Source organism: Podarcis filfolensis, assembly GCF_964270895.1.
Source record: "Podarcis filfolensis genome assembly, chromosome: 16".
NCBI classification, from domain to species: Eukaryota; Metazoa; Chordata; class Lepidosauria; order Squamata; family Lacertidae; genus Podarcis; species Podarcis filfolensis.
Window position 1 is genome coordinate 11,245,717 of NC_139620.1, and position 27,721 is coordinate 11,273,437.

At 46.8% G+C, this 27,721-nt stretch overlaps 1 protein-coding gene and 1 long non-coding RNA gene across 2 annotated transcripts in view; one reads left to right on the plus strand and one right to left on the minus strand.

Annotated features, from left to right (window-relative positions):
• The window catches only part of EML3 (EMAP like 3), a 37,417-nt gene that overhangs the window by 2,376 nt on the left and 7,320 nt on the right, over positions 1–27,721 (plus strand). Inside the window, exons 2-15 of the mRNA XM_083591031.1 lie at positions 9,117–9,299; positions 9,706–9,805; positions 11,355–11,969; positions 14,568–14,675; positions 16,000–16,028; positions 16,206–16,235; positions 17,500–17,623; positions 18,815–18,964; positions 20,014–20,083; positions 21,103–21,213; positions 22,347–22,442; positions 23,861–23,995; positions 25,462–25,600; positions 26,600–26,751. Coding sequence (XP_083447157.1) covers positions 9,117–9,299; positions 9,706–9,805; positions 11,355–11,969; positions 14,568–14,675; positions 16,000–16,028; positions 16,206–16,235; positions 17,500–17,623; positions 18,815–18,964; positions 20,014–20,083; positions 21,103–21,213; positions 22,347–22,442; positions 23,861–23,995; positions 25,462–25,600; positions 26,600–26,751 — 2,042 coding nt within the window. The remainder of the gene's footprint in view (positions 1–9,116; positions 9,300–9,705; positions 9,806–11,354; positions 11,970–14,567; positions 14,676–15,999; positions 16,029–16,205; positions 16,236–17,499; positions 17,624–18,814; positions 18,965–20,013; positions 20,084–21,102; positions 21,214–22,346; positions 22,443–23,860; positions 23,996–25,461; positions 25,601–26,599; positions 26,752–27,721) is intronic.
• LOC310751991 lies at positions 1,144–7,260 on the minus strand. The gene is made up of 3 exons (XR_014542765.1): positions 6,822–7,260; positions 6,231–6,358; positions 1,144–1,428 (listed from the first exon to the last, which is right to left on the minus strand). It is a non-coding gene; the product is annotated as an uncharacterized lncRNA (long non-coding RNA).

Sequence of the window (27,721 nt, forward strand, 5' to 3'; positions counted from 1 at the left end):
GCTTAGAGGAAGCCACATATTGCAACATCTGGAGTCAGAGTCAGTAGAGCAGGACATGACCAGTGTGGATGTGGGGCGGAGCTTCTACATTTTACAAAATCAGGAGCCACCAATTGAGTTCATCGCTTGCCCCCCAAGCATTTAAAGCAAAACCCACCTCAAGAAATATTGGGAACTGTGGTTTGTTAAGTGTGCTGGGAATTGTAGCTCTGTGAGTTCCCAGGATTCTTTTAGGGGTTCATAGTGTGTAATCCTATCTGTTTCATCTTTATTTGTTGAGTGAGACATAAAAGCCCACCCTGCATTTAGGGCCTGGAGTGGGCAGCCCTTTTGATTTTCTAGGCCACTTGTCTTTTTTACAAAAGCAAGTATTACTTGTTTAATCATATTCATATCCCTCCCTGTCCTACGAAGAGCTCAGGTCTGCTGCTTGTCATATTATCCTGCACAACAACAGCCCTGAGAGGTAGGTTAGGCTTAGAGAAAATGACTTGAGCACGACCACCTAGTTTGCTTCATGGCTAAGCGAAGACACAAAGCTTTTTTTGTTTACCACCCTTTGACTACCCAGACCATGACCTGAGAACAAAACAGGGAGACTAGAGGGGTGATATGCGCTAACTAATATGTATTAAGAGATCTTAATTTGTGACTGTAATTTCGAGTGGCAGTTTTTCACTGGGGTTCCTCAGAAGCTTATCAGTGAGAAGATTAGTCAACAGTGCACAAGATTTCCTGGCTTATCTGTCATTGCTACCCATCAGATGTGCAGCTACAGAGGAGTATTTGGTGTGAGCAAGAAGCATTATCAGTTCAGAAGAAACAGTCGTGATGAGGCCTAAATATCTAGGATAGTGCCCCATGTGAAATGAGCAGACGCATAGAACATATCCCAGAATCCTTTGCAACCAGCTGTGATTCAACAGGGAACATATAAGTTCCCCCAATGGTGGGAAGCTTTATAAAAAAAATCTCAACCCAACTGGGTTAGAAACAATAATGTTCTGCCTAGTTTAGCAGAGTAGTTAATAGTGTGACGTAGAAAGTCCCTCATTCAAATCTTGCCTCAGATAGTGTCTCACTACTAGGTGTAATTAGGCAAAACTATAGAGATAATACAGGCCGACTTTCAAAGGCTGTTGCTTGCAGGGTATTACTTTACCAACATGAACAAAGAGCTCTGAACACCTGAAACACACTATATATAACACCTAATTTAGCCGCAGCTGAATCCGAAAACTAGCCCCTCCTTTTGCCAGTATAATGAGATTGCAGTCTTGTTCTTCGGCTTCCAACGCCAGGTGTGTTATATTGCCCAGGCTGGTCTTTCAAGTGGTGTGTCATAAATTGGGCCTTCCTGGACAGGTTCCTGCTTTTGGTTCAGACATACTGGTGGAGAGCGGACTTCATGCTCAAAACCAAACTTTCCTGGAAAAGAGAAATTATGTTTGAGTGTATTGAGACACAACTGCCTTGTACATTTAAAACAGTATTCTACCACTTTAAACAGTAATGGCTTCCCCCAAAGAATTGTGGGAGCTATCCTTCATTAAGGATGCTGAGTGTTGTAGAAGACCCCTAGACTCCTCACAGAGCTACAGTTCCTGCTTACATTGTGCCTTGCAGCCAGAGTTGTGAAATCCAGAGCGGCTCAGTCTCCTGATTGCATCTCATCCTTCACCCTTTGGCCTACTTCTTTTTTGGCCTGCTCTGCCAAACATAAAGCTAGTCGGCAAGATCAAATTATTTCTTTTGGATTGAGTTATCCAGAATCAGTTTGCCACTCTCTTGTTCCTCCTTGCTTGCAGTTCCTCACCTGAATTCGGATTGTGCAAATGTACATTTTGTAAATGTGCATTGGAGGAATGGAGCAGGGGGAACTAGACCCCTCACTCACTGAGTAAGGTGCCTCCCCCGACCTGCAAAATTGTGTAGACTGAATCAACCTCCAAAGTTATATGAGAGAAATAATTGAAGCAGTAGCAGATCACAAGAGTTTGAAAGTATGTCAAGAAAAACAGGCGCTACCGTATACTGAGGTCACATCCACACCATACATTTAAAGTACATGACTTCCCACAAAGAATCTTGGGAAGTGAACTATAGTATGTGAAGGGTGCTGGGAATTATAGCTCAATTCCCAGAATTCTATGGGGGAAGCCATTAACTGTATGGTGTGGATCTGATCCGGAGGCAATCCATTGGTCCACCAGCACTGTATTGTCTACACTGACTGGCAGTGGTTGTCCGGGGTTTCAGATGGGGGTTGTCTCTATTTGTTGTTTGGGAATACCAGGAACTGAACCCGGGACCTTTTGCATGCCAAGCATAGGCTCTACCACGGGGCTAAGCCCCTTCTGTGGGCTCTTTCTCAAGAGAAATATAGACAATGCTCTCTTTTCGGAGTTTGGTTTGTTTTGCCTCATTCTGCTCTCGATTTAAAGTCGTCTTCTTTGAAGTGGAAATAAGAGTTTGGTGGGTCTTATCCTTCTCACCTACAACAGACGGACACATTTATTAATTTACTCTTTCTCTCTCTTACACACACACACACACACACATTCTGCGCCCCAACTGGGTGCTGAGGTAAACTGTGGGTGTCTTCGCCCCCTTCCTCTCTCCATATGTAGCCCGGCAACCGGAAGTGACTGAGCCAGACATGAGTAGCTGGGAAAACCCCAGTCAGGCCTAACCCAGCCTTGTGAAGGCTACATTTGCAAAAAAAAAAAAAAAAGAGTTGTTTTTTTTTTAAAAATGGTATCTACAGTGCTTAGGAAAAAAGGACACCCAGTTATGTCACCTGGCACAAGAAATATTGTGGTTTAACACATATAAAGACTTAAGTTTACCACATAAGAATTTCAGAATTGTGGATGGGTGGGACATGAATTTATTAATAAAATGAGGACACTTTTTTGCATCTGTGGTGCTGGGAGTGCAGGGGGTGGGGTGGCGGCACCCAGTTATGTTGCTTGACGCGTAAAGTGTTGTGGTTTAACATCTATGGAAACTACATTTGCCACAAAAGAATTTCACATGGGGAAATTCCCCCCCCCCTTTAATCAGTGATGCTTTTTAAAAAGGGCACACTCGGTTATGTCGCTTGGCCTGTGAAGCATTGGTGTTTAATGCATAACGGATACTTATTTTATTTATGTATTTACGTACTTATTTATTAGATTTATATACCACCCTTCGTCACAGGATCTCAGGGCGGTTCACAAGATCAAATACTTTCCAGTCTAAGATGCTGTGCCATTTCAGAGACTGGAAGGATATATATAGTTGACAGCCTCAATTTGAAAATGACTTGGCTCTCTTCTCCACCCCCTCTGAAGCCAAGGAGAGGCATAGGAAGTGCCTGTCCCCGAAGGTTTAATTCCTGAGATGAGCACCTTGCCCAAAAATGTCACCCAACGTGTTTGGCGGGGAGGGTGGAGGGTGTGTGTGAGTGTGGGGGCGATTTTTCTAATGGAAACTGAAAGGCCCAAGAGGGAGCAGGAAGATGCTCTGGCATTCCATGCACACAGCGCACCAGGGCCGGGGCAAGGCTATAAGACTCCTGAAATCCAGTATTTCTTTATTGGTTTTAGGGTGTGGAGCAGGGAAGGTGTGGTGTAGAATTCCTCAGAGTCAGGCCCTGTCAGAAGGTGAGACCAGGAAGCAGAAATTTGAACTAAGAACCTTCTGCCTTATTCTGCAGACTGGGGTGGTGGATCATCAGGCCCAGGGGCTGAATTTTGCCCTTAAGGACTCTCTATCTGGCCAACAAAGGTCCGTATAGTTAAGGCTATGGTTTTCCCAGTAGTGATGTATGGAAGTGAGAGCTGGACCATAAAGAAGGCTGATTGCCGCAGAATTGATGCTTTTGAATTATGGTGCTGGAGGAGACTCTTGAGAGTCCCATGGACTGCAAGAAGATCAAACCTATCCATTCTTAAGGAAATCAGCCCTGAGTGCTCACTGGAAGGACAGATCCTGAAGCTGAGGCTCCAATATTTTGGCCACCTCATGAGAAGAGAAGACTCCCTGGAAAAGACCCTGATGTTGGGAAAGATGGAGGGCACAAGGAGAAGGGGACGACAGCGGACGAGATGGTTGGACAGTGTTCTCAAAGCTACCAGCATGAGTCTGATCAAACTGCGGGAGGCAGTGGAAGACAGGAGGGCCTGCCGTGCTCTGGTCCATGGGGTCACAAAGAGTCGGACACGACTAAACGACTAAACAACAACAAATCTGGCCCTTGGAACTCTCCCAGACTGCACATCCTCTCCTTAGGCTGCATCCTGCACTGGCCTTGCTTCATACCCCAAATGGATTTTTTGTGGTTGGAATGTGCCCTTGAATTCTGATAATGCTTGCCTGAATGGAGGATAAAGTGGGTGTGTATGTGCAGAAGCAAGTCTATTGTACAAAGGTAAAATTAACATTTATTGCTCCGCCTACTTTTGCTTCTGGCTCCACCCACCGCTGGTAGTGGCCCTCGGAAGGCTGCCTAGAAGAGAATGTGGCCCTTGTGTTGAAAAAAACTTCCCTATTCCTGCTGTAGATGCCACAGGGCACCATTCTTGAAAATATGTGGCTGAATGAGGATTTGAACTTGGAATGCAAACTTCCCATTCTAACACTGACCATTGCTCTAGTCTGAAATTTCAGTGAGCAGGCAAGGCCCTCCTGCCCTATCCCTTCCCCTTTTAAGTTGACCATACTGGGGGCGAGGGAGATGTGAATTGAAAAGGTCACGGGGAAAAATGCCTTTTTGTTTAAGGGTTTTTGGGGGATGAGTGTGCGGAGGAGGAAAATCTGGACAAAGCGGAGCCTGTTTGGACTATTATTTATCTTTAAAGCCCATCTGATTTCTGTGTTCCTCAGCACAGAGACGAAATAAGTCTCCATTTTATTTTTTTGTACCAGCTTCTCAGAGCTAGGCTTCTTTTGAGTCCTCTCCACATCCTCTTTTTGTTGGACAGAGGCCTTCTTTACCGCCCACTTCTCAGTCTTTGGTGGGTGGGGGGTAGTTGAGAGAGAGGAAGGAGGCGATGTGGTTTCATCAAGGGGGGTGGTATATCCAACAAGAAAATAACCCCAGCAAGTCTTGCTCGTTGGCTCAGGCTGGAAAACACTTCGGTCTGCTTCGTCGCATGCAGCAAGATTGCCAGCTCCCTCTGTTTTCTTTGTATAACTTCCAGCTGGTGTGTTTGGTACCTTGAAGAAGAAGAAGGGGACGGGGGAATCTGAATACTGCACTATTTTATATTTGCATCCACTTCCATACATTGCGAGCTATTTATGAGCCATTGAGAGTCTCTTGCTCCATAATGGCAAGATCTGGGGCACAGTGAGATCCTCTTTGTGCAATTTCCTTCTCACTCTTCCAGTCCTTCTCCTATATCCAGGATCAGGGGTAGGCAACCTAAGGCCCGTAGGCCAGATGCAGCCCAATTGCCTTCTAAATCCAGCCCGCGGATGGTCTGGGAATCAGCGTGTTTTTACATGAGTAGAATGTGTCTTTTTATTTAAAGTGCATCTCTGGGTTATTTGTGGGGCCTGCCTGGTGTTTTTACATGAGTAGAATGTGTGCTTTTATTTAAAATGCATCTCTGGGTTATTTGTGGGGCATAGGAATTTGTTCATTCCCCCCCAATATAGTCCGGCCCCCCACATGGTCTGAGGGATGGTGGACCGGCACACGGCTGAAAAAGGTTGCTGACCCCTGGCTTGGATCATCCCTGTGAAGTCCCCATCAATGCCATTGTCCTTCTCTCTCTCTCTCTCTCTCTCTCTCTCTCTCTCTCTCTCTCTCCTATAGCCCACCTTTTTCTCTAAGTTTGATGTGGCATACGTGGTTTTCTCCCTTCTCATTTTATCCGCACAACAACCCAGGTTAGGTTGAGAGGCAAACTACAGATTTGAACCCTGGTCTCTCCCAAGTCCTGATCTGACATTCTAACCACAGCACCACACTGGCTTATGTTTATGCTTTTGTTGAGATGGGATGTATCACTGAGCTGCAACAAAGCCTCTTACTTTCCTGGATGGAGAGAGGGGAGCATGTATATTGAAATCTCTTATGCACAGCTGGAACGAACCATTGTTGAAGTCACATCTATTGCTCCACCCACTTTTGCCTCTAGCACCACCCACCACAGGCATGCAGCCCCTGAAAGGTTGTTAATGGGGGAAATGTGGCCCTCGGGCTGAAAAAGGTTGAGAGAATAAAAGAAACTTACGGTTTATTAGTCCTGGCAAACAAAGCCATTCTGAATACAAGCTTATGTCTGGCCATTATAGAGTTGTGAGGTGTATGAAATGAAAGTCCAATAGTAGCACTGAAGAAGCAGCAGGAAGGAACCAAAGCCTGAGAGAAAAGCAATGTGCTCAATAAGGAATAAGCAAGGGAAGAATGCATTGCCTTTCTGACCCCTGGCACCACAGTTACAAGTGTCATTGCTTTACTCCCAACAATAAGAACCTACCAAAGCCAGGGCATGTTGTTTGCTGAGGCAAAGTCTCAGCTCAGACAGGAAATATTTCCTAGCCCTTTTCCTTCAAGGAGGCCTTCGTTGACCAGATATGCATTGAAGAAGAAGAAAAAGAAGAAGAAGAGGAAGAAGAAGAAGAAGTTACATCGCTAAAAATGGAAGATGACAGAGGACAGAAATTTGCATAAAATCTGCAAAAGTATAGCTGCAAATTGAGAAATACTTAAATAAAAACACATAGCACTTGCCTGCCTGCTCAGTCTACTGAAGAGCTGTGTAGCTAACTGTTGGTTGGCAATTTCAAGGCCACTCCTAACCTCCCTTCTTGTGGTTCCTTACCTTTAAACCAGACTTGGACTGGACAGCCCGCAAATACAGGTCACTTTAGAGAACTGTCCTCTGTAAAGATGTGCTTTTTAGTTTTTGGGAGGAGGCTTTTAGGTCCAGAGAAAAGGCGCGTAATTGGGGGACAAGATAAAGGTGTATCAAATTGGTAGATGGCCTGGAGAAAGTGGCCAGGCCTCTCTGCTTCACGCAGATAGACAAAACAAAGTACATCTTCACACAACACATAGCTAAACTGTGGAATTTGTTCCTGTGAGATGACTACCAACTTGGAGGGGAAGGTTATCAATGGCTATGTTCTACATACTCTTAAGGAGCCTATATAGCTCTGGATATCAGTTGCTGGGAACCGCAAGTGCCAAGAGTTACTCTCGCACTCGGGTCCGGCTTGTAAGCTTCCCAGTTGGCCACTTTGAGAACAGGATGCTGAACCAGGTGGCCTTTGGCCTCCTCCAGCCACCCTCTTATAGATTATGGGGAAAGGGTAGTAAAGGGTTAAGCCATCTTGACACCCTTTGTCCTCTGCGTCTCCCACACATCCTTAGAGCACCCAGGGGGGCAGGGGGCCCATGTTGTGGAGCTGACGGTGGCGTCAGGAATGTCTAAGGCGGGAGTCGTTTCCTCCCAACTGCCACTGTCCTCCGCTGCCAGCACAAACAAGGCTGGCTGGGCATGAGGCAAGAACTGGGCTTGCTGCCTGCACAGTGTGGGCCAGAGGACCTAGCTTGAACCAAGCAGGCCTCTCCTCTCCTCTCCTCTGCCTCCCTCCCTCCATGAACTGTGGCACCCCAGGACGGGCCTTGTGCGGGAAACCTTAACCATCTCCCCCTGCTGCGTTAATTATAGACACTTGTGACCATTGTGGCTTCTGGCAAAAGGTGCATGTGTTTAAATGCAGCAAATAAGGGCCAGTTCTTCTTGGTATAGGAACACACAGACTCTGGAGCTACACAAAAGTCATCGCTCGGAGGAACGCTGCAATCTCCAGCGCTGAAACAGAAAAGCTGCTCCTAGGGGTTTTTTCATGTGGGCGCATGTTGCTATTATTGTGCTTTATGTAGGAGAGGGGAATTTGGGGCCTGAAAGTGGCCCTTCAGACCTCTCCGCACAGCCCTCTAAACTCTCCCCGGCCAGGCTACCTCTCCACAGCCCTCACCGGCTCTGCTTCACAACCTTCTTGAGTTTTTTCCCCCTGACTGGAATGTATCCTTGAACTCTGAGAATGCCTCAGGCTTCTCTAGATGGAGGATTGAGGGTGTGTGTGTGTGTGTGTGTGTGTGTGTGTGGAAACTGGCCTAGTGTACAAAGGGAAATTTTACATTCACTATTGCACCCACTTTTGCCTCAGACCTCGACCGCCACTGGCATTTGGTTGCCCAGGAGGGAATGTGGCTTTCAGGGTCAAAAACCTTCCATATTCCTGATGTAGGGCTGCCTGTGTACCTGGTGTTTGTTTTTTATAGTAATGTAAACAGCTCTCTGCCCTGAGGACATTACAGTCTGAAGTTGGAGGAACTGGTTTGGCACTGGGTTCAGGACAGACTTGTTTTTGGGTTTTTTAAAAAGCCTTTCTTTGGCGCAATGCAGAATTAACTTTAAGAAATACAAAATAAATCCATGCAGCATTCATCTAAAAGTAGCTAGCCCACATGGGACCCTTTAGGTACAGAGGCAGTATGCCCCTACATAACAGATGCTGAGGACGAGCAATGGGGGAAAGGGGCAACCTTCCTTCTCTGCTCATAAGCTTTCCAAATGCATCTGTCTAGTTGTTGTTTTGGAAATGGCATGCGAAAGTAGAGCTTGGTCTAGTTTCTAGCAAGGCAATGCTTATGATACGTTAGGAACAAGGGTAAACTCTGACTCAGGCTGTTGGTCCATCTAGTTCAGTACTGCCAACACTGACTGGTAGTGGGTCTCCGGGGTTTCAGGCAGGGGACATTCCCAGTCTCGCTTAGAGATGCCAGAATTTGAACCTGGCACCTTCCGCATGCAAAGTGGCACTTTCCCACTGAGCTACAGCTCTTTCCCAATACATTATTAGATAGATCCCCAATTATAGATGAGGTTAACGTGGCCTAACCCTGTTACGGGTGTGGGGAACCTTTGGCCCTCCGGATGTTGCTGAACTACAGCTCCCATCAGCCCCAGCAAGCATGGCCAGTGCCCTGGGATGATGGGAGTTGTAGTTCAGCAACATCCAGAGGGCCAAAGGTTCCCCTTAACCTGCCCTCCTACATTTTAAAAGCACAGGTTCTCAAATCTAACCGCAGCTCCCTCCTTTGGCAGGTGATAACCTCCTGGGTAGCAACACTATCCTGCGCCACCCGGCCTGGCTCACTGACCTCGATTCCCGACTGCGGAGCCAAGAGGAGGAGCTGACGCTGGTGAAATCGGCGTTGGCAGACGCGTTGCGGAGGCTCAGCTTCTACGACCAGCAGATCCCTCTGCTCAGGCAACAGCTGCTTGAAGGTGAGGGTGTCAAGAGTCCCAATAGATGGGCAGCTATCTATTTGTTGGTTTGTTTCATAAAAATGTATATACCGCTTGATTGTTAAAAAAAAGGAAAGACCCTCAAAGCAGATGGTAGCTTTTAATCGGAAGAAAGGTGCATATATACAGGTGAGGGGAGGTGAACCTTTCTAACTGTACCTCCCTGCTCTTAGGTGCACAAAATTATTCCCTTCACCTCAGGTCACACACCAGAAGTGAGCCAGGTAGAGTGACAAGTGCCTGGGTGAGCAGGGGCTTAAAGTGGAGGTGGAAATCCCCGCTTCATGTGAAAATCAGACCCAGTCCTCACATGGCAGGTTGCTTACAGCCATCAGATTGCTTCATGGGAATGGTTGCTTTAATTCAAATTCCTTTTTCACTGCAGCAAATTCCGGTCTGTCAGATGCCAAAGATCCTGCACTCCTTCCACAAGACAATGGTGCCTTCTGGAGCTCGCCTGCTGCTTTCTCCAATGATTCTTTCAGGTACTTGCCAAGGGATCTTTGAGGGGGGGAAATTGAGGCCCCAGAAAAGACTGCGCTTATGGGACCATCTGCAGCTAACTCCCAAACCATGGAGGCTGGTCTGTTAGGGCAAATGGGGCCCTGTCCCACCAACCTGCCAGCCGTCAGCCAGCTCCCACCTGTCTGCCATCATATTGATAACCAGCCTAGGAAGGTGACCCTGCCTGTTTCCTCCTCCTCAGTCTCAGTGTTACTCATTGTAGGCAGGAAGGAGGATGAGTTGGCTCCACCTGCCATTGGCTCTAGCTCTGCGTACTGTACCTGAGAGTGTGGAAGTAAAAGGAGAGGAAGTGCTGTATAGTGGTTAACTAAGTGTGGTGAATGAATGAATGTTTATTATTATGACTAATAGTAAAACCAGAATTTCAGCATAATTTTTTCATAAACATTAAAACGGACAAAGTGAAATTTAACAATCAATATACCAATTAAATGGATTTAAAATATGTATCCAAGGAAATATAAACTCAGTGATTAAAAAAAAAACCCATAAGAATTTTACTGTGAGCTGTGTCAATTTATGACTGTTTGTGGAACTGTGTGATGGAGTAGCTAACTAAGTACGTTGTTTGGTTGTAAGTTGCTTTGGGTTCCCTTGGGCAAGATAAAGTGATTCACAAATTTAAATAACCACTACTGCTACTTCTGTTTGAGGGAAATTCTATTGTTTTCTCAGCATCTCAAGCTGCAGAATTTAGTCACAGAGAATATAACACCATTCTCTCCCCCCCAAACAGAAGTGTTTTCTTGCACTTACTGCTCACTTTATTGATTTGTTATTATATTCATATCCCAACTTACCTCTAAGGAACTCTCTTCCCCCTCCCATTTTATTCTCACAATAATTCTTTGAGGTTGGTTAGGCTGAGAGGCAGGGACTGGGTCACCCAGTGAGAGCTTCATGGCCAAGACGGGATTTGAACCCTGGTCTTCCAGGTCCTAGCCCAGCACCCTAACCACTACACCGCCAGTGGCTCTGTTAAAAAAGGTAAAGGGACCCCTGACCATTAGGTCCAGTCGTGACCGGCTCTGGGGTTGCGGTGCTCATCTCGCTTTATTGGCCGAGGGAGCCGGCATACAGCTTCCAGGTCATATGGCCAGCATGACTAAGCCGCTTCTGGTGAACCAAAGCAGCACACGGAAACGCCGTTCACCTTCCAACTGGAGCGGTACCTACTGATCTACTTGCACTTTGACGTGCTTTCGAACTGCTAGGTGGGCAGGAGCTGGGACCGAGCAACGGGAGCTCACCCCATCGCGGGGATTTGAACTGCCAACCTTCTGATCAGCAAGTTCTAGGCTCTGTGGTTTAACCCACAGCGCCACCCACATCCCACAGTGGCTCTGTTACCGCACAGTAATTGCATAATAACTCCATCATCTGGGTGGAAAGCTTGGCTTTCTGAAACACATCTGACATGTGGACTTTTTAAGGGGGTGTGTAGGGTGTTTACAAGGATGACTGAAACAAGCTGGCATCCTACAACTCACGTTGTGTTTTGGTTTGCAGGTCCACTATTGCGCAGCAACCTGGAGGCTACAGGGAGTCAGTGCCTTCAGCTGAAAGGGCCCAGGGCTCACCAAGGGTCAGCGTTGGGACACAAACAGAGGAGTCCTCCATGCTGGAAGCAAAGCAGAGCCAGTACCTAAGCAACGGGCATCTTAAGCAGACGGAGAGCTTGGTGGTTCAAGGACAGACAGACCAAGCCCCTTCCACCCTTGGACAGACAGGCTTCACAGAGGGCTTAGCCAGTGGAGGCCCTCTGGAACCTGTTAAGAACTCCTTTGGGTTGCAGGCCGAGGGAGGAGGAGACCCAGGATTTGCCTTGGAGTTGCAAAATGTTCAGGAAAAGCAAAAGGTTCAGGAGGAACCCCAGGCTCGAGGCACTGGTTGCCACCCTCCTAGGACTTGCCCCCACGAAACTCAAGATGTCGGGGAGCCTCCCCCTGAAGACAGCAGAGACAAAGTCTCCAGCGTGGGGCAGTCCCAACCCCCAGCTCAGTCGCTGGGTCAGCTCCCAGCATCCCCTGAGCCTCCGTTGGAAGTGGGGAGCAGCAACAGCAGCAGCACCCCTGCCTCACCGGTCCCAGCTGTGCAGAGTTTGATGTCCAGCAAGAAGGAGCTGTAAGTGTGAAGGCTGAGAGAACTGGGCTGGATTCTTCTGGGAGAGAAACAGAAAGAGGGGCCAGTGTTTCATAAGGTTATGATTGCTCTGGATTTAGTTTTGTGGGTGTTTAAAAATAAATAAAAATCAGCAAAACTCCAGAGTCCTATTCCCAGATCCAAGAGAAAAAAAGGTTGTTTAAGACATGAAGTCTATCTGCCAGAGACCATAGCTTCCTATATGCATATGCCTGGTTTAAGGCTGGACAGAGATGAGGTTTAGTTTAGTAGGTTGGAGCAGAGAGCCAGGATTCCTAGGTTTTCTGTCTGATTCTGGGTGCAGGGCAAGACCCACCCATGGCTTGATATTATGTGAAGAGGCTGTTTGCTCCCTTCTCCCCTTGCATGATCTGATTCATTTAGTTGCCTCCTTTTGTACATGTTTTTTATTCAATTAACATATCCTGAAGAGTCTTTGTCAATTAGTGTAGGCAGAGCAAGATGGACCAATGGTCTGACTTGATATGAGGTGGATTTCTGTGTTCCAGATACCAGGGGTGATAGCAGTGCTATGTCTTTCTCCCTGAGCTCCTTAGCTTGCTGCCCTCAGGTATGGCAGAGGATGTTGCCCCATTGCTGCTGTTGAAGATCCAGATGCTTGTTTAGTTGGATTCAGTACATTGAACATATGTGAACATATGTTCCACCCCTAGTGTGACACACTTAAGGTCAGGATGTGATCGTCCTGCAGCTTCCTGCACACCTGTTGAAAACTGATTAACCTACTGGATGGATTTAGGACATTGGTTGGGAACGTTTGTGGCCCAGTGGGACAGATCTTTACCTCTCCCCACCCCACAGGACAACTTTAGCAGATGGGTGGGACCACCCACATGTCAATCATCTGACATCCTAACTGACAGCAGATGACAGACAGGTTGTTTGCTCCACGGAGTTGGGGGGAAATGGAGACCATTCAGGATTGAACTTCCCATGCACCAGCTGATAACGTGGTTCTCTCCTGCTCTCCAGCCACATCTCTACCTGCTCCACGCCTGACACCAGCTGGGGAAAACTTCCTCATGGGCCAAATCAGGAGGGCTGGCGGGCCAAATCTGGCCCACAAGCTGGAGGTTCCTGATTTAGGAGAAAGGGAAACACTGGGGGTGGCGCTATCCATAGACAGCCATCTCAGGCAGTTGATTTTGGGTATCATGAAGGTAACAAAATGGGAACCAGTTATTTATTTATTACTCCATATTTCCTGTCGGAAAAGAGGAGAGTCGTTTGTGAGATTTTCTGCCTCAGATGCCAAAATCGCGTGACCAACCTTGGGTCTGGTGTGTGTTGACTTGGGGATGCACACATTCACCTCAGGCAGCGAAATGTCTCAGGTCGGCCCTGTCTCTGGGTCACTTATTGTCCTGTGATTCACCCTTTCTCTCCCCCTCTATCTTTCTGAGCTTCTTTTCCTGCTTGCTCAGAGGAGCCCGCCCCTTTCTCTCTTGGCTGAATTGAAGGTTTGGTAAAAACCAGGCTCTATTTGCAGCTGTGGGCAGAGCATTGCCCCCACACCACAAGGCCAAAGGCGACAGCTTCTTCAGCTTCTTCTTCTTCTTCTTCTTCTTCTTCTTCTTCTTCTTCTTCTTCTTCTTCTGAGGGTTTGTGAAGAGCTCTTCCTCAGAAAAAAGAGCCTGTCTTCTGCTGCTGCCGCCACTTCTCCTTAGAAGAAGGAGTTGCTCCCCCTCAGTGGCCTACAGCACCCTGAGGAGAAGCAAATCAGCCAATATCCATGGGTGCAAAATAGACTCACAACATAGAAAAACAACTTCCGCTCTTGCAGGCAAAGGACAACAGGGGAGTTTTTGACTGCGGGATGCATCTCTGTTACTTATTTATTTTATTTAACACAATTTCTGTTCCACTGGATTGTAAGCAAACCTTTGAGTGGTCTACAAAAACAATGATTGAGTTGCATCCATAAGAATGTAAGAAGAGCCTGCCCGCTGGATCAGGCCAGAGGCCCATCTAGTCCAGCATCCTGTTTGCACAAAGGGAAGCCCACAAGCAGGACATGAGCGCAAGGACAACGCTACAAACTTGTGATTCCCAGCAGATGGTGTTCAAAGCTCTACTAGCTCTAGTGAAGGTAGAACAACTGCAATCTAAGTAGACCCACTAAAATTAATGGACCTGAGTTAGGTTTTGTCTGTTACTATCAATGGGCCTACCTGGAGCAGAGGCGCTTCCAGCTGACCTGTTTATTGGGCATTCTTTCTGATTTGTTTGCAGGGAGATTAGATGACATTGGCTATTTGATTAACATTCCACTCTGATTTATTTGTGGGGAGCGCCAATCATGTTGCACGAAGGGACGTTTCATCCCACCCTTCCCAGTGCATTTTCCTGTCACTTTTCTTATTGCAAAAAGTCTGATCTTTCAGGGAAGTGAATTTGTTGTACAAGAGCTCCAAGTCAGTTCTATTTGCACATCCTGAATTTGCCTATATGTTTTTGAATCCCACCTGAAAGTAGCGACAGTCTAGCCCTATAGGACTAACGTTGGATACGACATCATAGTGCAGCACCTTACCTATTCCCCCTTTCTTTCTTTCCCAGACTGCGGAGAAACAGCTCCTCCGACAAACCCTCCAAAACCAAGCAGCGCCTCTCCAAGAAGGCAGCGTCCTCAGCCAACCTCTTCAACCACTCCAGCAGCTTTGAGAAGTGAGGCACACACAGGCACATACCATGTATCACCCCAATTTTTCTGATTTAGGGACATGAGTGGCATTTGGTTGCATTTGCCCTGAGGGTGAGGGAGCATGCACTCTGTGCATGTTCAAAAGCACAGTGCCACCCAAAGGTTGCTCTCTGGATTGTTTCTTTGGAGATGCCCAGGGGCAGTCTGCAAAAAAGAAAAAATACTCTAATAAAATATAACTTCAATATCTTAAGGGAGAGGGCGGGAGGGAATACATTTTAAAATATTTGCCTGGTGCAAGAAATATAACCGTGGTGCAGGTGGGCTTTTCTGGAGTGGGAATTCCACAACCACAGCACCAACACCAAAAAGACTCTGTCTCCCACTTCGGAATTGGGCGGAGGGAATTGAGTCAGTCCACATTTAAAGGCAAACCCAGTTGATTTGCATTTTCCAAAACAAGGTATGAACCAAAACACAGCTATCTTTTGAAATTTGAATTTCTCCAGACTTTTCAATGCAGTTCTCCAGCCCAGTAATTTGTATAGAAATGCAGGATGTGTGGATAGAAATGCATATATCAGTGAAAATAAAGTACAAAAAAATCATTGTATTACGGGGAATAGGTATTGGGAAATGTTTGCACTAAAATGCTGATGAATTTCAGCAAGATTTTTTAAAAATGCAAATAGATGTGGAATTGTGGGGAACTGAATTTAAGATTGGAAAAAATGAGATGCTGAGAGAAATGGAAATGGACAGATTTGCACTCTGTCTCTCTTGCTGGTTGCTGTCCACCTTAACTAACACTGAGGGCACCTGGAGGAGTATTACTGAAGATGATCTCTGGTGACTCAGGCTGCTCCCTATAAGCCAAGGATAGCCAACATGGTGCCCTCTGGGTGTTTTGGTTTCCAACTCACATCAGCCTTCATGGTCATTGATCGGGGATAATTGGGAGATGTAGTCCAAAATATCCAGAGAGCAGCATGTTGGCTAATCTGTTGTCTACAGCACACACAAATACACATAAACATAGACACACACCATATATTGCCATGTGGGATTTGGTTATGTTTGCTCTTTGGGGAGTAATAGGGTATTGTGTGCATGCTCAGAGGTAGTGTTCTTCCCAGTGCTATTATTCTAGAAAAAGGGTTGCTAGAACTCACCATGAACACCTCCCTTGTTCTCTTAGAATGGCAATGGCACCCACCTGAGAGGTGCTAGAACTCAGTTCCGGATGAAAAAAAGCCCTGGTTATTCCACAGTTCATTTCCTTCTAAGTTACCTACCACACACGTATACCTTGACCGGCCCCTTTAATGTTCTGTTTTCTCTTTGCAGCCGAACAAAGGATCCCTCCCTAAGTCCAGGTGAGCTCTCAAAGTCAAGGATGGTGAAGGGGACAATCAAGCTATTTGGTGGGTTGGGGTTGTAGTCCAAAACCTCTGGAGGGCACTAGATTGGTGAAGGCAGCTCCAGGGGCAAAAATGCAGCCCCTTCTTCTTTCCTACAAATGCCTAATGCTTCCTTCCTCTCCCTCTGCCTAGGGCCACTGAGCGCTCGGCGGATGCACCAAGGTGAGGCTTCGGAAACGATTGCATTGGAGGGTTTGGGAGAAGAAAGCAGGCAGGAGTTTTTCTCCCTCTATCTTAACACCAGAACTTGGGGACGTCTTATGAAGCTGAAGGTTGGAAGGTTCAGGACAGACAAAAGGAAGTCCTTCTTCACACAGTGCATATGGGAGTTTGTCCCTCAGGAAGTAGAGATGGTCACCAGATTGGATGGCTTTAAAATACAATGAGGCAAAATCCAAAGGATAGGCTAACTACAAAGGCTAACTGTTGGAGGGCGTATGCTTCTAAGAACGTAAAAATAACCCTGCTGGATCAGGCCAATGGCCCATCTAGTCCAGCATCCTGTTCTCATAGTGGCTGCCAAGATAACTCTGGGAAACCCTCCAACACAACCCAAACGCAAGAGGACTCTCCCTTCCTGTAGCTTCCAGCAACTGGTATCCAGAAGCATTGCCACCATCATGGCTAGTAGTCCCTGATGGCCTTTTCCTCCAACAAGTTATGAATACAATTGTACCTTGGTGGACGAACGACTTGTGAGTCGAACGTTTTGGCTCCCGAATGCCGCAAACCTGGAAGTGATTGTTCCGGTTTTCGAACGTTCTTTGGAACCCAAACGTCCAGCACGACTTCCTTGGTTTCCGAACATTTTGGAAGTCTAATGGACTTCTGGAACAGATTCTGTTCGACTGTAGTGGTTTCTGGAAACTGCAGGAGTGGAGAGTGCAGTTGTGCTCAGTTCCTGCTTGCAGGCTTCCCATAGGGATATATAGCTGGCCGCTGTGAGAACGGGATGTTAGACTGGACGGGTCACTGGCCTGATGCAGCTGGCTCTTCGTAATGGAAGACAGAACATCTGGTGGTGCCTGGGGTGGAGTTAGGCCACATCCACACCATACATTTAAGGCACTCTTGACAGCACTTTAAACGGTAACGGCATCATCCAAAGAATCCTGGGAGCTGTAGTTTTGTTAAGAGTATTGAGGGAGGGCTGGATAGAGAGGCATAGGGGTGTGGGTTGTGTTTGACCCCTAGGCCTGAGGTTCTTCATCCTTAAGATAGGAGCCTAGGCAAAGTTTTATCACTTGATTCTCCTGGTTGCATCAGGAGTCCTGAAAAGTGGGTGATGCTTGGTCGTTTGAGGGGCAGGACCTCCATAGCAGAAGGCATGCAGATTGACTTTTTGGGCCAAGGTGGGTTTGGCATTTGTTGTGCTCCAGCTGCTGATGCCCACCTGTTCCCTCCTTCTGTTTTTCTGTCCCTTTAGAAGGACGTTCCACGAAGATGTTCCTGCGTGGTCGCCCCATCACCATGTACATCCCTTCCGACTTCCTCAACTACGAGGAGCTGCGCATGGAGCTGCCGACCGAGAAGTTGAAGCTGGACTGGGTGTATCCTTTCAGGAAGGAGGAGGCCTCCTTTCTTGTTCCGCTGCCCTCCCATCCCAGCCTTTCCTAAAGCACAGTAGCCACCACAGAATAACACTGTTTCCCCGGTGAAACCCATTCAGGGAGGGGTAGCCAACCTGGTGCCCTTTGGGTGTTGTTGGACTCCATTTCCCATGAGCCTCAGCCAGCATGGCCAATGATCAATGATGGGAGTTGTAGTTCACCAAGCTGGCTAATGAGAAAATGAGAGACTGAGAAGAATAGACTGAGAGGAATAGAAATGAACAGATAACGCTCATTCCCCCCTCCCCCCCTTTCTCTCTGTTTTATGCCTTACCCCACATGGCAGTGGCACCTGGAGGAGTGCCTCTGAGGAGCACTGACTGTGCCCTATAAACCAATGGTAGGCAACATGGCGCCTTCCAGGTTTGGTGGACTCTATTTCTCATCAGCCCCAGCCAGCATGGCCAATGGTCAAGGATGATGGGAGTTGTAGTCCACAGTGTGTGGAGGACATGAGGTTGGCTATCTCTGAATTAAAGCATGCAGATCTAGGGCATAGGAGGAGGAATGTTATTTAAATTTACACTTAGCTTCTACCTTCTCTGTTTTTTGTTTCTAGCTGACTAGGTTGAGGGAAAGAACTGCAGATCAGTGGTAGAAATCTGCTTTGCATGGAGAAGGTCCCAGGTTCAATCCTCAGCATCTCCAGGTAGAGCTGGGGTGAAAACTTCCTGCTTGAAACCTTGGAAATCTGCTGCCAGTCAATGTAGACAACACTGAGCTATATAGACCAATGGTCTGATGGGATCAGGCAGCTTCCTATGTTTGTTTGTATTATCATTATCATTATCCCAGCCTTCCTCCAAGAAGCTCAGGGTGGCATACACAGATCCCACACTTTTACCCACACAACAACCCTGTAAGGTAGGTTGGGTTGAGAGTTAAGCAAACCGGTTCAAAGTCACCCATTGAGCTTTGCAATTGAGTAGGGACTAGCACCCAGTTCTCCCTGGTTTGAGTCCCACCATTTGGGCCCCTGAAATAGTGGGCTCCCTCACAGGGGTGTTATCACAAAAGATGACAGAGCCATCGCTTGAGTCCCCAGTGACACAGAGAGCAGGCAGGCGTGGCTCCCTTGTCCTCCCCGTTTTGCATTTGTGTCGGTTCTTTGCTCCTTGACGCCCGTCCCAGATATGGATACCGAGGCCGTGACTGCCGCTCCAATCTCTACGTGTTGACGTCAGGAGAGCTGGTCTACTTCATTGCCTGTGTGGTTGTGTTGTATCATGTGCAACATCGCACACAACGCCACTACCTGCGGCACACTGACTGCGTGCGCTGGTGAGTTGCGGAAGCCATTTCCCAGACCCGCAACTTGCTCCAATATTCCTGTGTATATTACCTGTATGTACACCCACAACATGAGGGACGCAGGTGGCGCTGTGGGTTAAACCACAGAGCCTAGGACTTGCCAATCAGAAGGTCAGCGGTTCGAATCACCGCGGCTGGGTGAGCTCCCATTGCTCGGTCCCTGCTCCTGCCCACCTAGCAGTTTGAAAGCACGTCAAAGTGCAAGTAGATAAATAGGTACCACTCCGGCGGGAAGGTAAACGGCATTTCCGTGTGCTGCTCTGGTTCGCCAGAAGTGGCTTAGTCATGCTGGTCACATGACCTGGAAGCTGTATGCCGGCTCCCTCAGTCAATAAAGCGAGATGAGCGCCGCAACCCCAGAGTCAGCCACGACTGGACCTAATGGTCAGGGGTCCCTTTACCTTTACCTTTACCTTACACCCACAGCACAGGGACAGGCGCAGGAAACATACAGACAAATACTTGTGCTCACTCTCCCATGATGCAAGAAATAGGCACTCCACTACAGACACCTAGTCTCACCAGTGGCGGCTGGCGTCCAATGGGACTGAGCCAATGACAGGCAGAGCCAACCATCCTCGCTGCATCACTGAGACAGGAGGAGGGAAAAGCCAACAGGCACAGCCACCCGCTGGCCTGGTTGTAAGTAAGTAAGAAGGCAGGCAAGTGTGCAGGGCTCGGTGGCTGAGAGCAGGCTGAGGTTGGTGGGGCAGCACCCCATTCACTGAAATCATCCAGCAGAGGCAGATTAGGGGAGTGTGACTGGTTCGCCTGCACTGGGTGCTGAACCAAGAGGGTGGTGCAGGAGGCACCGCAAAGATCACTTAGAACGAAAGGCAAGAGGTGGGGGGGGGATGCTGAATTTTGACGTTGCTTTGGTCCATGGGGGGTGAGGGTGGAGAATCTGATTGAGCAAAGTGGTTTTCACCTTCTCTGGAGCGATAGGGTTAGGAGACTTTGAGTTTGGGAGCAGATGGTGGATCGGGCCCTTTCCTCTTGTGATTCTGTTCTTTCTCCAGCCTAGCAGTGCATCCTGACAAAGTCCGCGTTGCTTCAGGGCAGATGGCTGGTGTGGACAAGGATGGCAAGGTAAACCCCTAGATCTGAGAGGGACCCAAGGCCGTGATTTCCCCCCTCAATTCATCTGCATGGCTTATAAGCTTTTTGTCCAGAGATAAGATTAATTGGCTGCAGTGGTGCCATCAGATTTCAGACTTTGGGGCAGAGAGGTTTGGGGCTCCACTCAGCGAAATGAGCCAGAATGCTCCCAAACACATTAGGACTGGTGGCCTTTCACATTTTGAAGTAATGCAAAATGCTGCCCAAACCAGTGTTCTTCAACCTTGGCACCCAGATGCTGTTGGACTACAACTCCCCATAATCCCTAGCAGGGATTATGGGACGATAGGAACTGTAGTTCAACAACTTGCTTTTAATTTCTTTGTGCTTTTAACTTGTTCTTAGCTTGTTATGATTTCATTGTTTAGTTTTACGTTTTTACATTGCTGTAAACCACTGAGATGCAGTGTTATAATACAGTGGTATATAAATATTTTTGTAAACAAATAAACTTCTGGGGATGCAGGGTTGAAAAACATCTCTTCCTGCCTCCCAATCAGACCACGCAAAGTCCAGAATCTAAAATTACCTAACTGCCCCACTTCCTGGTTACATAGACATTAAAGATGGAATTCAATAACCTATCAAAACAGAATGCGCTTAAATGGCAAAATCTTCTGTTGGTCTGGCTACTGACAGCAGCGAAAGTACAAGTAATGCACTCCTTCAATCAGCAAACAAAGCATTATGAGGTGTGAATAACAAATGGAACCCATTAATAAAGTGTGTGCGCACACACAAATCAAAAACCAAGCAGGTGTGAGTTACTTGAGGAAAGGAAGATATTCATGTTATTAAAAAATAACATTTTAAAATTAATTACTCTGTGATAGACAGATAGTCCATTTGAATTAATATTCTGCTACTAGCAAACTAGCAATGTGCTTTCTATATGCACTACTGGCTTGTTTTGATCTCTACCTCTTTTTGCTCTACCTCGTTACATAGGGAAGCTGACCTTTCTTATTTCTCTTCCACTCTCCTTACAGCCTCTGCAACCCTCCGTTCACATCTGGGACTCGTCCAACCTTAACACCTTGCTAGAAATTGGTCAGGGCAGCTTTGAGAGAGGAGTTGGTTCCCTTGCTTTCTCCACAGCTGTGAGTGTTACAACTTCTCCATCCTATACGTTGGTTCAAGGAAAAAATAGGTATATAAAAAGGAGAATTTCTGGATGACAAGATTTGGGGCAAGTACTCTTTGGTGAGAGGACCCCAAGAGAGGTTTAAAACCACAAAATATGCAGCAAATTGTGGAAATACAGGATGTTAGACATTTAAAATTTGTGCCCTTTAAAGTGAGTTCCAGAATATCCCTTCAAAAGTTTATTTCCAAAGTCTTACACTTCCCTAAGCACAGAAAAAATCCCACGTTTGGTAAGTTAAAAATGGGTTTACTTATGAACGCTTCAAAGGTCAGGTTCATGTGTTTCAGAGCACAGACAGTAAAACTTATCTTATATACAAAATGGTGAAAGTTCCTAAATTATTAGTATAGGAACTCAAGACTGGCTTGTGAGAGCCATGCGGTCTGAGTTGGAGCAATCATTTCAAACCTTTTTTACATGCTGAGCTTCTCAGGTAGACCTATTTCCTCCCAATGTGACGTAGCTAAGCCTGGCAGAACAACTTACTTCATGCATTAATTTGACTTAAGCATGTTGGTTATATGAGACCGGTTATCCCACACTAAATACTATTATACATGCATTCTCTTGAGAGCTGATCCTTATATATCATTTTTATTATAATTACGTATATATTCCACTTTTAAGTTTGATAAGTTAACCCCATAGGTCCCTGAGCAAGCAGTGAGCTAACTGCTTCACACCATAATGCAGGCATAGGCAAACACGGCCCTCCAGCTGTTTTGAGACTACAGTTCCCATCATCCCTGACCACTGGTCTTGTTAGCAGCTAGGGATGATGGGAGTTGCAGTCCCAAAACATATGGAGGGCTGAGTTTGCCTATGCCTGCCATAATGGAACCTACAATGGCTATGTTCTCCCTCCATTGAATGAAGCTCATGGACCACTGGTGGTCCCCAGATCACAGCTGGGGAACCTCTGTGGTGGAGCATCCCCTTGGCATGCAGAAGGTCCCAGGTTCAATCCCTGTCATCTCTAGTTAGGGCTGAGAAAGACTTTCTGCCTGAGACCTTTGGAGAGCTGCTGCCAATCAGTGTAGACAATATTGTACTAACTCAGGAACCTGTGTTCCTATCTCCCTGCAGGATGAGGGGGCATACTTATGTGTGATAGACGAGTCCAACGAGCACATGCTGTCTGTCTGGGATTGTGCTCGTGGCACCAAGCAGGCTGAAATCAAGGTGAGTACTGTGGTGGTGGTGGTTATTTGAACTTGTTTGTTGCCTATTACAAAAAAAGATCTCCAAGCAACTCACAACATATTTAAAAAGCATAAAGATAAGTTATAAAAATAAAATACAGTGGTACCTCTGGCTACGTACTTAATTCGTTCCGGAGGTTTGTTCTTAACCTGAAACTGTTCTTAACCTGAAGCACCACTTTAGCTAATGGGGCCTCCTGCTACTGCTGCGCCGCCGGAGCCCGATTTCTGTTCTCATCCTGAAGCAAAGTTCTTAACCCGAAGCACTATTTCTGGGTTAGCGGAGTCCGTAACCTGAAGCGTATGTAACCTGAGGTACCACTGTATAATCAAAGAAGGGGGAGTGGCTGTGTCTCCCATGAAGTACGTAACCCGAGGTACCACTGTACATGGTAATAAGAAAACATGCACACAAAATACATTCAGTTCATAAAAAAATATATGCAAGGCAACCCTCAACAGCAGCAATAGAAGGTTTGACAGTCTGAGTAACAGCAAACAGCCTCATTGTGGTCCATCAAGAGTAGTCACTTGGTGCTGAAAAGGTGTCAGCAAAGGCACCAGGTGGGCCTTACTGTGGAGAGCTTCCACAACTGGGGAGCCAGAAGGCCCTCTCTCTTGTCTGTGTGGAGAGGCCTGGCTTTGCTGTCTCGTCTGATTTAAACGCAGTGGGTGGAATTTGATTTTGCACTATTACGATTGTTACACCAGTCCAAGCGTTTTTGTCAAATGGCAGCTTACTCCCCCCCCCCCCCCGCAAAGGATAATCATAATACATAAGAAACAAAAGCATTAAAATAATTCTAATTGTATAAATAGCATAGTTAAAAACACCATGAAGGCCCAGCAAAAATGTTAGGGTTTTAGCTGGCATATGAAAGAGTCAGGGTAATATGCAGCTTAGCAAGGAGGTCATTCCACAGAGGCAGAGACACCACCTAAAGAAAAAATAAAATGATAATAATACTAATATTTTGGGTGGTGGCTCCTCATAACATCATCTCCATCATCATCATCACCACCACCATTATTATTATTCTTTATTTACTGCTTAATGCCAAAATAAGCTTCGAAGTGATTTACAAAGCTTAAAAGCCACTTATAAAAATATAAGCATCCATAATTCAAGTACACATTGAAACAATTCCATTAAAATAACAGCAATGTGAAAAGTGCATTTCCTTCAGATCATTTCAGGCGTGCAGCAATAAGGTGGTGATCTGCTTGTCTGGAGGGTTGGTCTTCCCTACACACACAACTAAGGTTAAAAGGCACTTTGGGAGACTTACAACACTTTGAATAATCCTTGTGGGCATCTTTTGTGGTACTGAGAGGCCACATCACCCTGATACCTTCTTCCTTCCACTCTTCCCCCATCCACCCCATTGCACCTCGCAGAGTACCAATGAATCTGTCCTGACGGTGGAGTTCAACCCGCAAGACAGCAGCAACATAATCACCACTGGGAAATCTCATGTCTATTTCTGGACCTGGAGTGGAAACAGCCTAACAAAGAAGCAGGGAATCTTTGGGGTGAGGCAGTGCTGCAGTGTGTGTGTGTGTGTGTGTGTGTGTGTGTGTGGCGGGGGGTCGTTGGTAAAGTTGGGGGCCTTAAATAATAGAGAACAGGGAGGGAGAAGTGAGGAGGGAAGGCTTCCGAATGCCAGGCCTTAGATGGTCAACCCCAATTCTTTCCTCGGTGAAAATACGGGTGCTAAACGTGGTGGCAGAAAACACCCAGCACATGCTCAGATGCACCCTTTTTAGCTAGCTACGTTTTTCAACCAGAGTTTTCCTCAACTGCCTTAAGCCCTGTCTTGATAACTTAATGGTCATATCCACGCTATATGTTTAATTCACATTTAAATCACATGGCTTCCCTCAAAGAATCCTGGGATCTGTCATTTGTTAAGGGTGCTGGGAATTATAGCTCTGTGAGGGGCAAACTGCAGTTCCTGGGATTCTTGGCAGGGGGCAGGCTGTGTGGTGTGGGTGTGACCAGTGTCTCTGCTGACATTTTATTCTGTCCCAGTCAATGCTCGCTACTCAAAAGTCTCTCATTGTTTCCATGCCTTGCCTGACGTTAGTTGTCTTTTCTTCTCCCCATACAACTCCTCACACAGATTCCCAGATCACTATACTATCATTTGCTAACTTCAGTGTTTTACCCTGGGCAGAATCGCAAGTGCAATTTCCTTCTTGAACAGCTTCTTCTTCCCCATCTTCTTTTTCTTTCAACAACCCAAAATCACAGTAGCAGTGCATTACATTGTTAACTTATACAGATAAAAGGAAAGAAAGAAAGAAATGGTAACACACCAGTATAAACCAAAGCCTACATATTTCCCAAACTGGCATGGATGGTGGGAGCAGACTTTGGTAATAGGGCGCCCTGAGCGAGGACAAAATTTGGCACTGCCCTCTCCCTAAATATTTCTTATTTTCACAATAATACCCTTTTTATTTATTATTATTTTGTGCCCCCTCAGCTCGGCGCCCTGTGGTGGGGACAGGAGACAGCACACACTGCCCTAAATCCAGTACTGCAGACAGTGAATGTTTGGCATCTAAGTCCAAAGCATAATAAATAAAATCCCACCAGATGGTATGGAAGCATTCTGGATCCGCCATCCCTTTGAAGACACAAAATTTATGTGTTTATTTCCCCCCCACAATAGCCAAACTCCGTCAGTTCTTGTACTACAAAGACAAATGTAGATTTCCCCCTCCCCCCAAAATTTTCCATTACTGTACTGGGTATTGAAATCCTGGCTGCAGCTTACATGTGTTTTGAAAGTTATTCAGAGCAAACAAGCTTTCATACTGTCATTCCATATATTTAGTAATGACCATTAATAGAGAAGCCTGAAGAGGCAATTTAATTATTTTAGATATTTTTTGATAAACATCCTGCTGGAACTTAGAGATACGGGAATGTACCTTGCCTGGTTCTGCCCCGCCATTGTTGTATCAGCATCTCCCCTTCCTGATCTTTCCAGAAATACAAGAAACCCAAGTTCATCCAGTGCTTTGTGTTCGACACCAACAGTGATGTGCTGACCGGAGACTCGGAGGGCAACATCCTGACTTGGGCCAGGGTGCCTGCTGACATTCGTACGCTGGGCAAGGGGGCGAAAGGTATGCGAAGGGGAACGGTAATAGCAGACCATGGTCTGCTAGGGTGGTTCCTTGGGCATATGCTGATATGCATACAATTTGCATATGCTATGGGATGTGGACTGACACAGAGTTAGAAATGATTACAGGGGACTCCCCACTTGTGCGCTATCGACTTGCGTGTATATGCGTGGTGCTGGGAAATAATGGAGGGAGAGAGCTGGAGAGTCCTCATAACTTGCAAAGAGACGCTTCCTGGAGCCCGAAGAGGACTTCAGTTAGGTGGAGAAGAGATTGGAGGCTCAGTGGGGCTTTGTTTAGGCTGCTCACCTTCCCCACCTAACAGCTGATGCATGAGGTAGCGCAGCAGGAGCAAACTCTTTTCTCCTCCAGTCTCCAGCCAGTCCAGAGCTTCAATTCCAGTTGTGGATATTTTTGGTACAGTGGTACTTCGGTTGTCAAACGCAATCTGTTCCAGAAGACCGTTCGACATCCGAAACGTTTGACAATCGAGGCGCAAAGGGTGGTCTGCAAAGTCAATGGAGAAAATTGGGGGGGAAACGCAGTGGAAGCCGTTCAACTTCCAAAAAGCGTTCGAAAAGGGAAGCATTTACTTCTGGGTTTTTGGCTTTCAAAAACTGAAATGTTTGGCTTCCGAGACGCTCGAAAACCGAGGTACCACTGTACAGCATTTTAAAATCTGGAATGGCCGAGCAGGCATTTAAAGGGTGTTTGGAGCATGCTCCCCAATTACGCGGTTTTCACTTACTCGTGCAGGGCACCAGAACGTAACCCCAGCATAAGTGGGGAGTCGCCTGTACTATAATATAAATAGATATACAGTGGAGAAGTGAATAAGATGGACCAGTGGTCTGACTGTACAATAGGGCACCTTCCTGTGTTCCAGTGGAGAGGCATCCGAACAGAGAACCTGGCACTAATCCCCGTGTCATGTCACCAAAAAGGAATACAAAACTGAACCAGGGTTTGACACAAGTGTGTTTTTACCTCTCTTGACAGAGACATACCAGATCAGCAAGCAAACGCGAGCCCACGAAGGCAGCATCTTCTCTCTCTGCCTGTGCCGCGATGGCTCGGTGCTCAGTGGGGGTGGCAAGGACCGGCGCCTGGTCCGGTGGAGCCCCAGCCTCTCCCTGCTGCAGGAGGTGGAGGTAAGGGAGGTGACTGGATCTGCACAGCAGCTCTTGGAGATTGCTTGGCGTACGTTAATAACCACCATATCCTTTAGCTTTGGGGTGGCTAAGCTCATGTGGCCAGGAGGCCACATTCACCCTTGGCCAACTCTTTGGGGGCTGCGTGCCAGGGGTGGCTAAAAGTGGGCATGGCCACCTCACACATTTTCCCTTCCAGCCTGAGGTACACCCACCCACACAAAGTATCCTTTCTGACACATCTGATGATTAAAGAAGAAGCCGTTTGCATCCCCATCAAAGCAATGAGCTCTGTTCACCCCGGCCCTGAGTCTACAGTGGTACCTTGGGTTATGTACTTAATTCGTTCCGGAGGTCCATACTTAACCTGAAACTGTTCTTAACCTGAAGCACCACTTTGGCTAATGGGGCCTCCCGCTGCTGCCGTGCCGCCGGAGCACGATTTCTGTTCTCATCCTGAAGCAAAGTTCTTAACCTGAAGCACTATTTCTGGGTTAGCGGAGTCTGTAACCTGAAGCGTATGTAACCTGAAGTGTATGTAACCCGAGGTACCACTGTACTTCAAACATTCTCCCACTTTTTTGCCCCAGCCACCAGAATCAGTAGGGTCTTTGGGGTGGGTTTTTCTTTTACTAAAATGTGCTTGGGGATCTGGGGTTAGCGTCTTAACTGCTTTTGCCCCTCACTGTAGGTTTGCACCTGGAAGGGAGGATACACCTTATGGTTAAGGCTTGTTGCTCAATTAAAGAAACGTTTGCTGATTTAATCATATGAATTTTCAAAATCTCATCAGATGGTTCCGTCTGGTTTTGTTTGACCCGCTTTGAGCCCATCCCTGATGGAGAAAAGTGAGTTGCTATAAATCAGGCTCCCTCAACCTCGGCCCTCCAGATGTTTTGGGCCCATCATTCCCATCATTCCTGACCACTGGTCCCGCTAGCTAGGGATCATGGGAGTTGTAGGCCAAAAA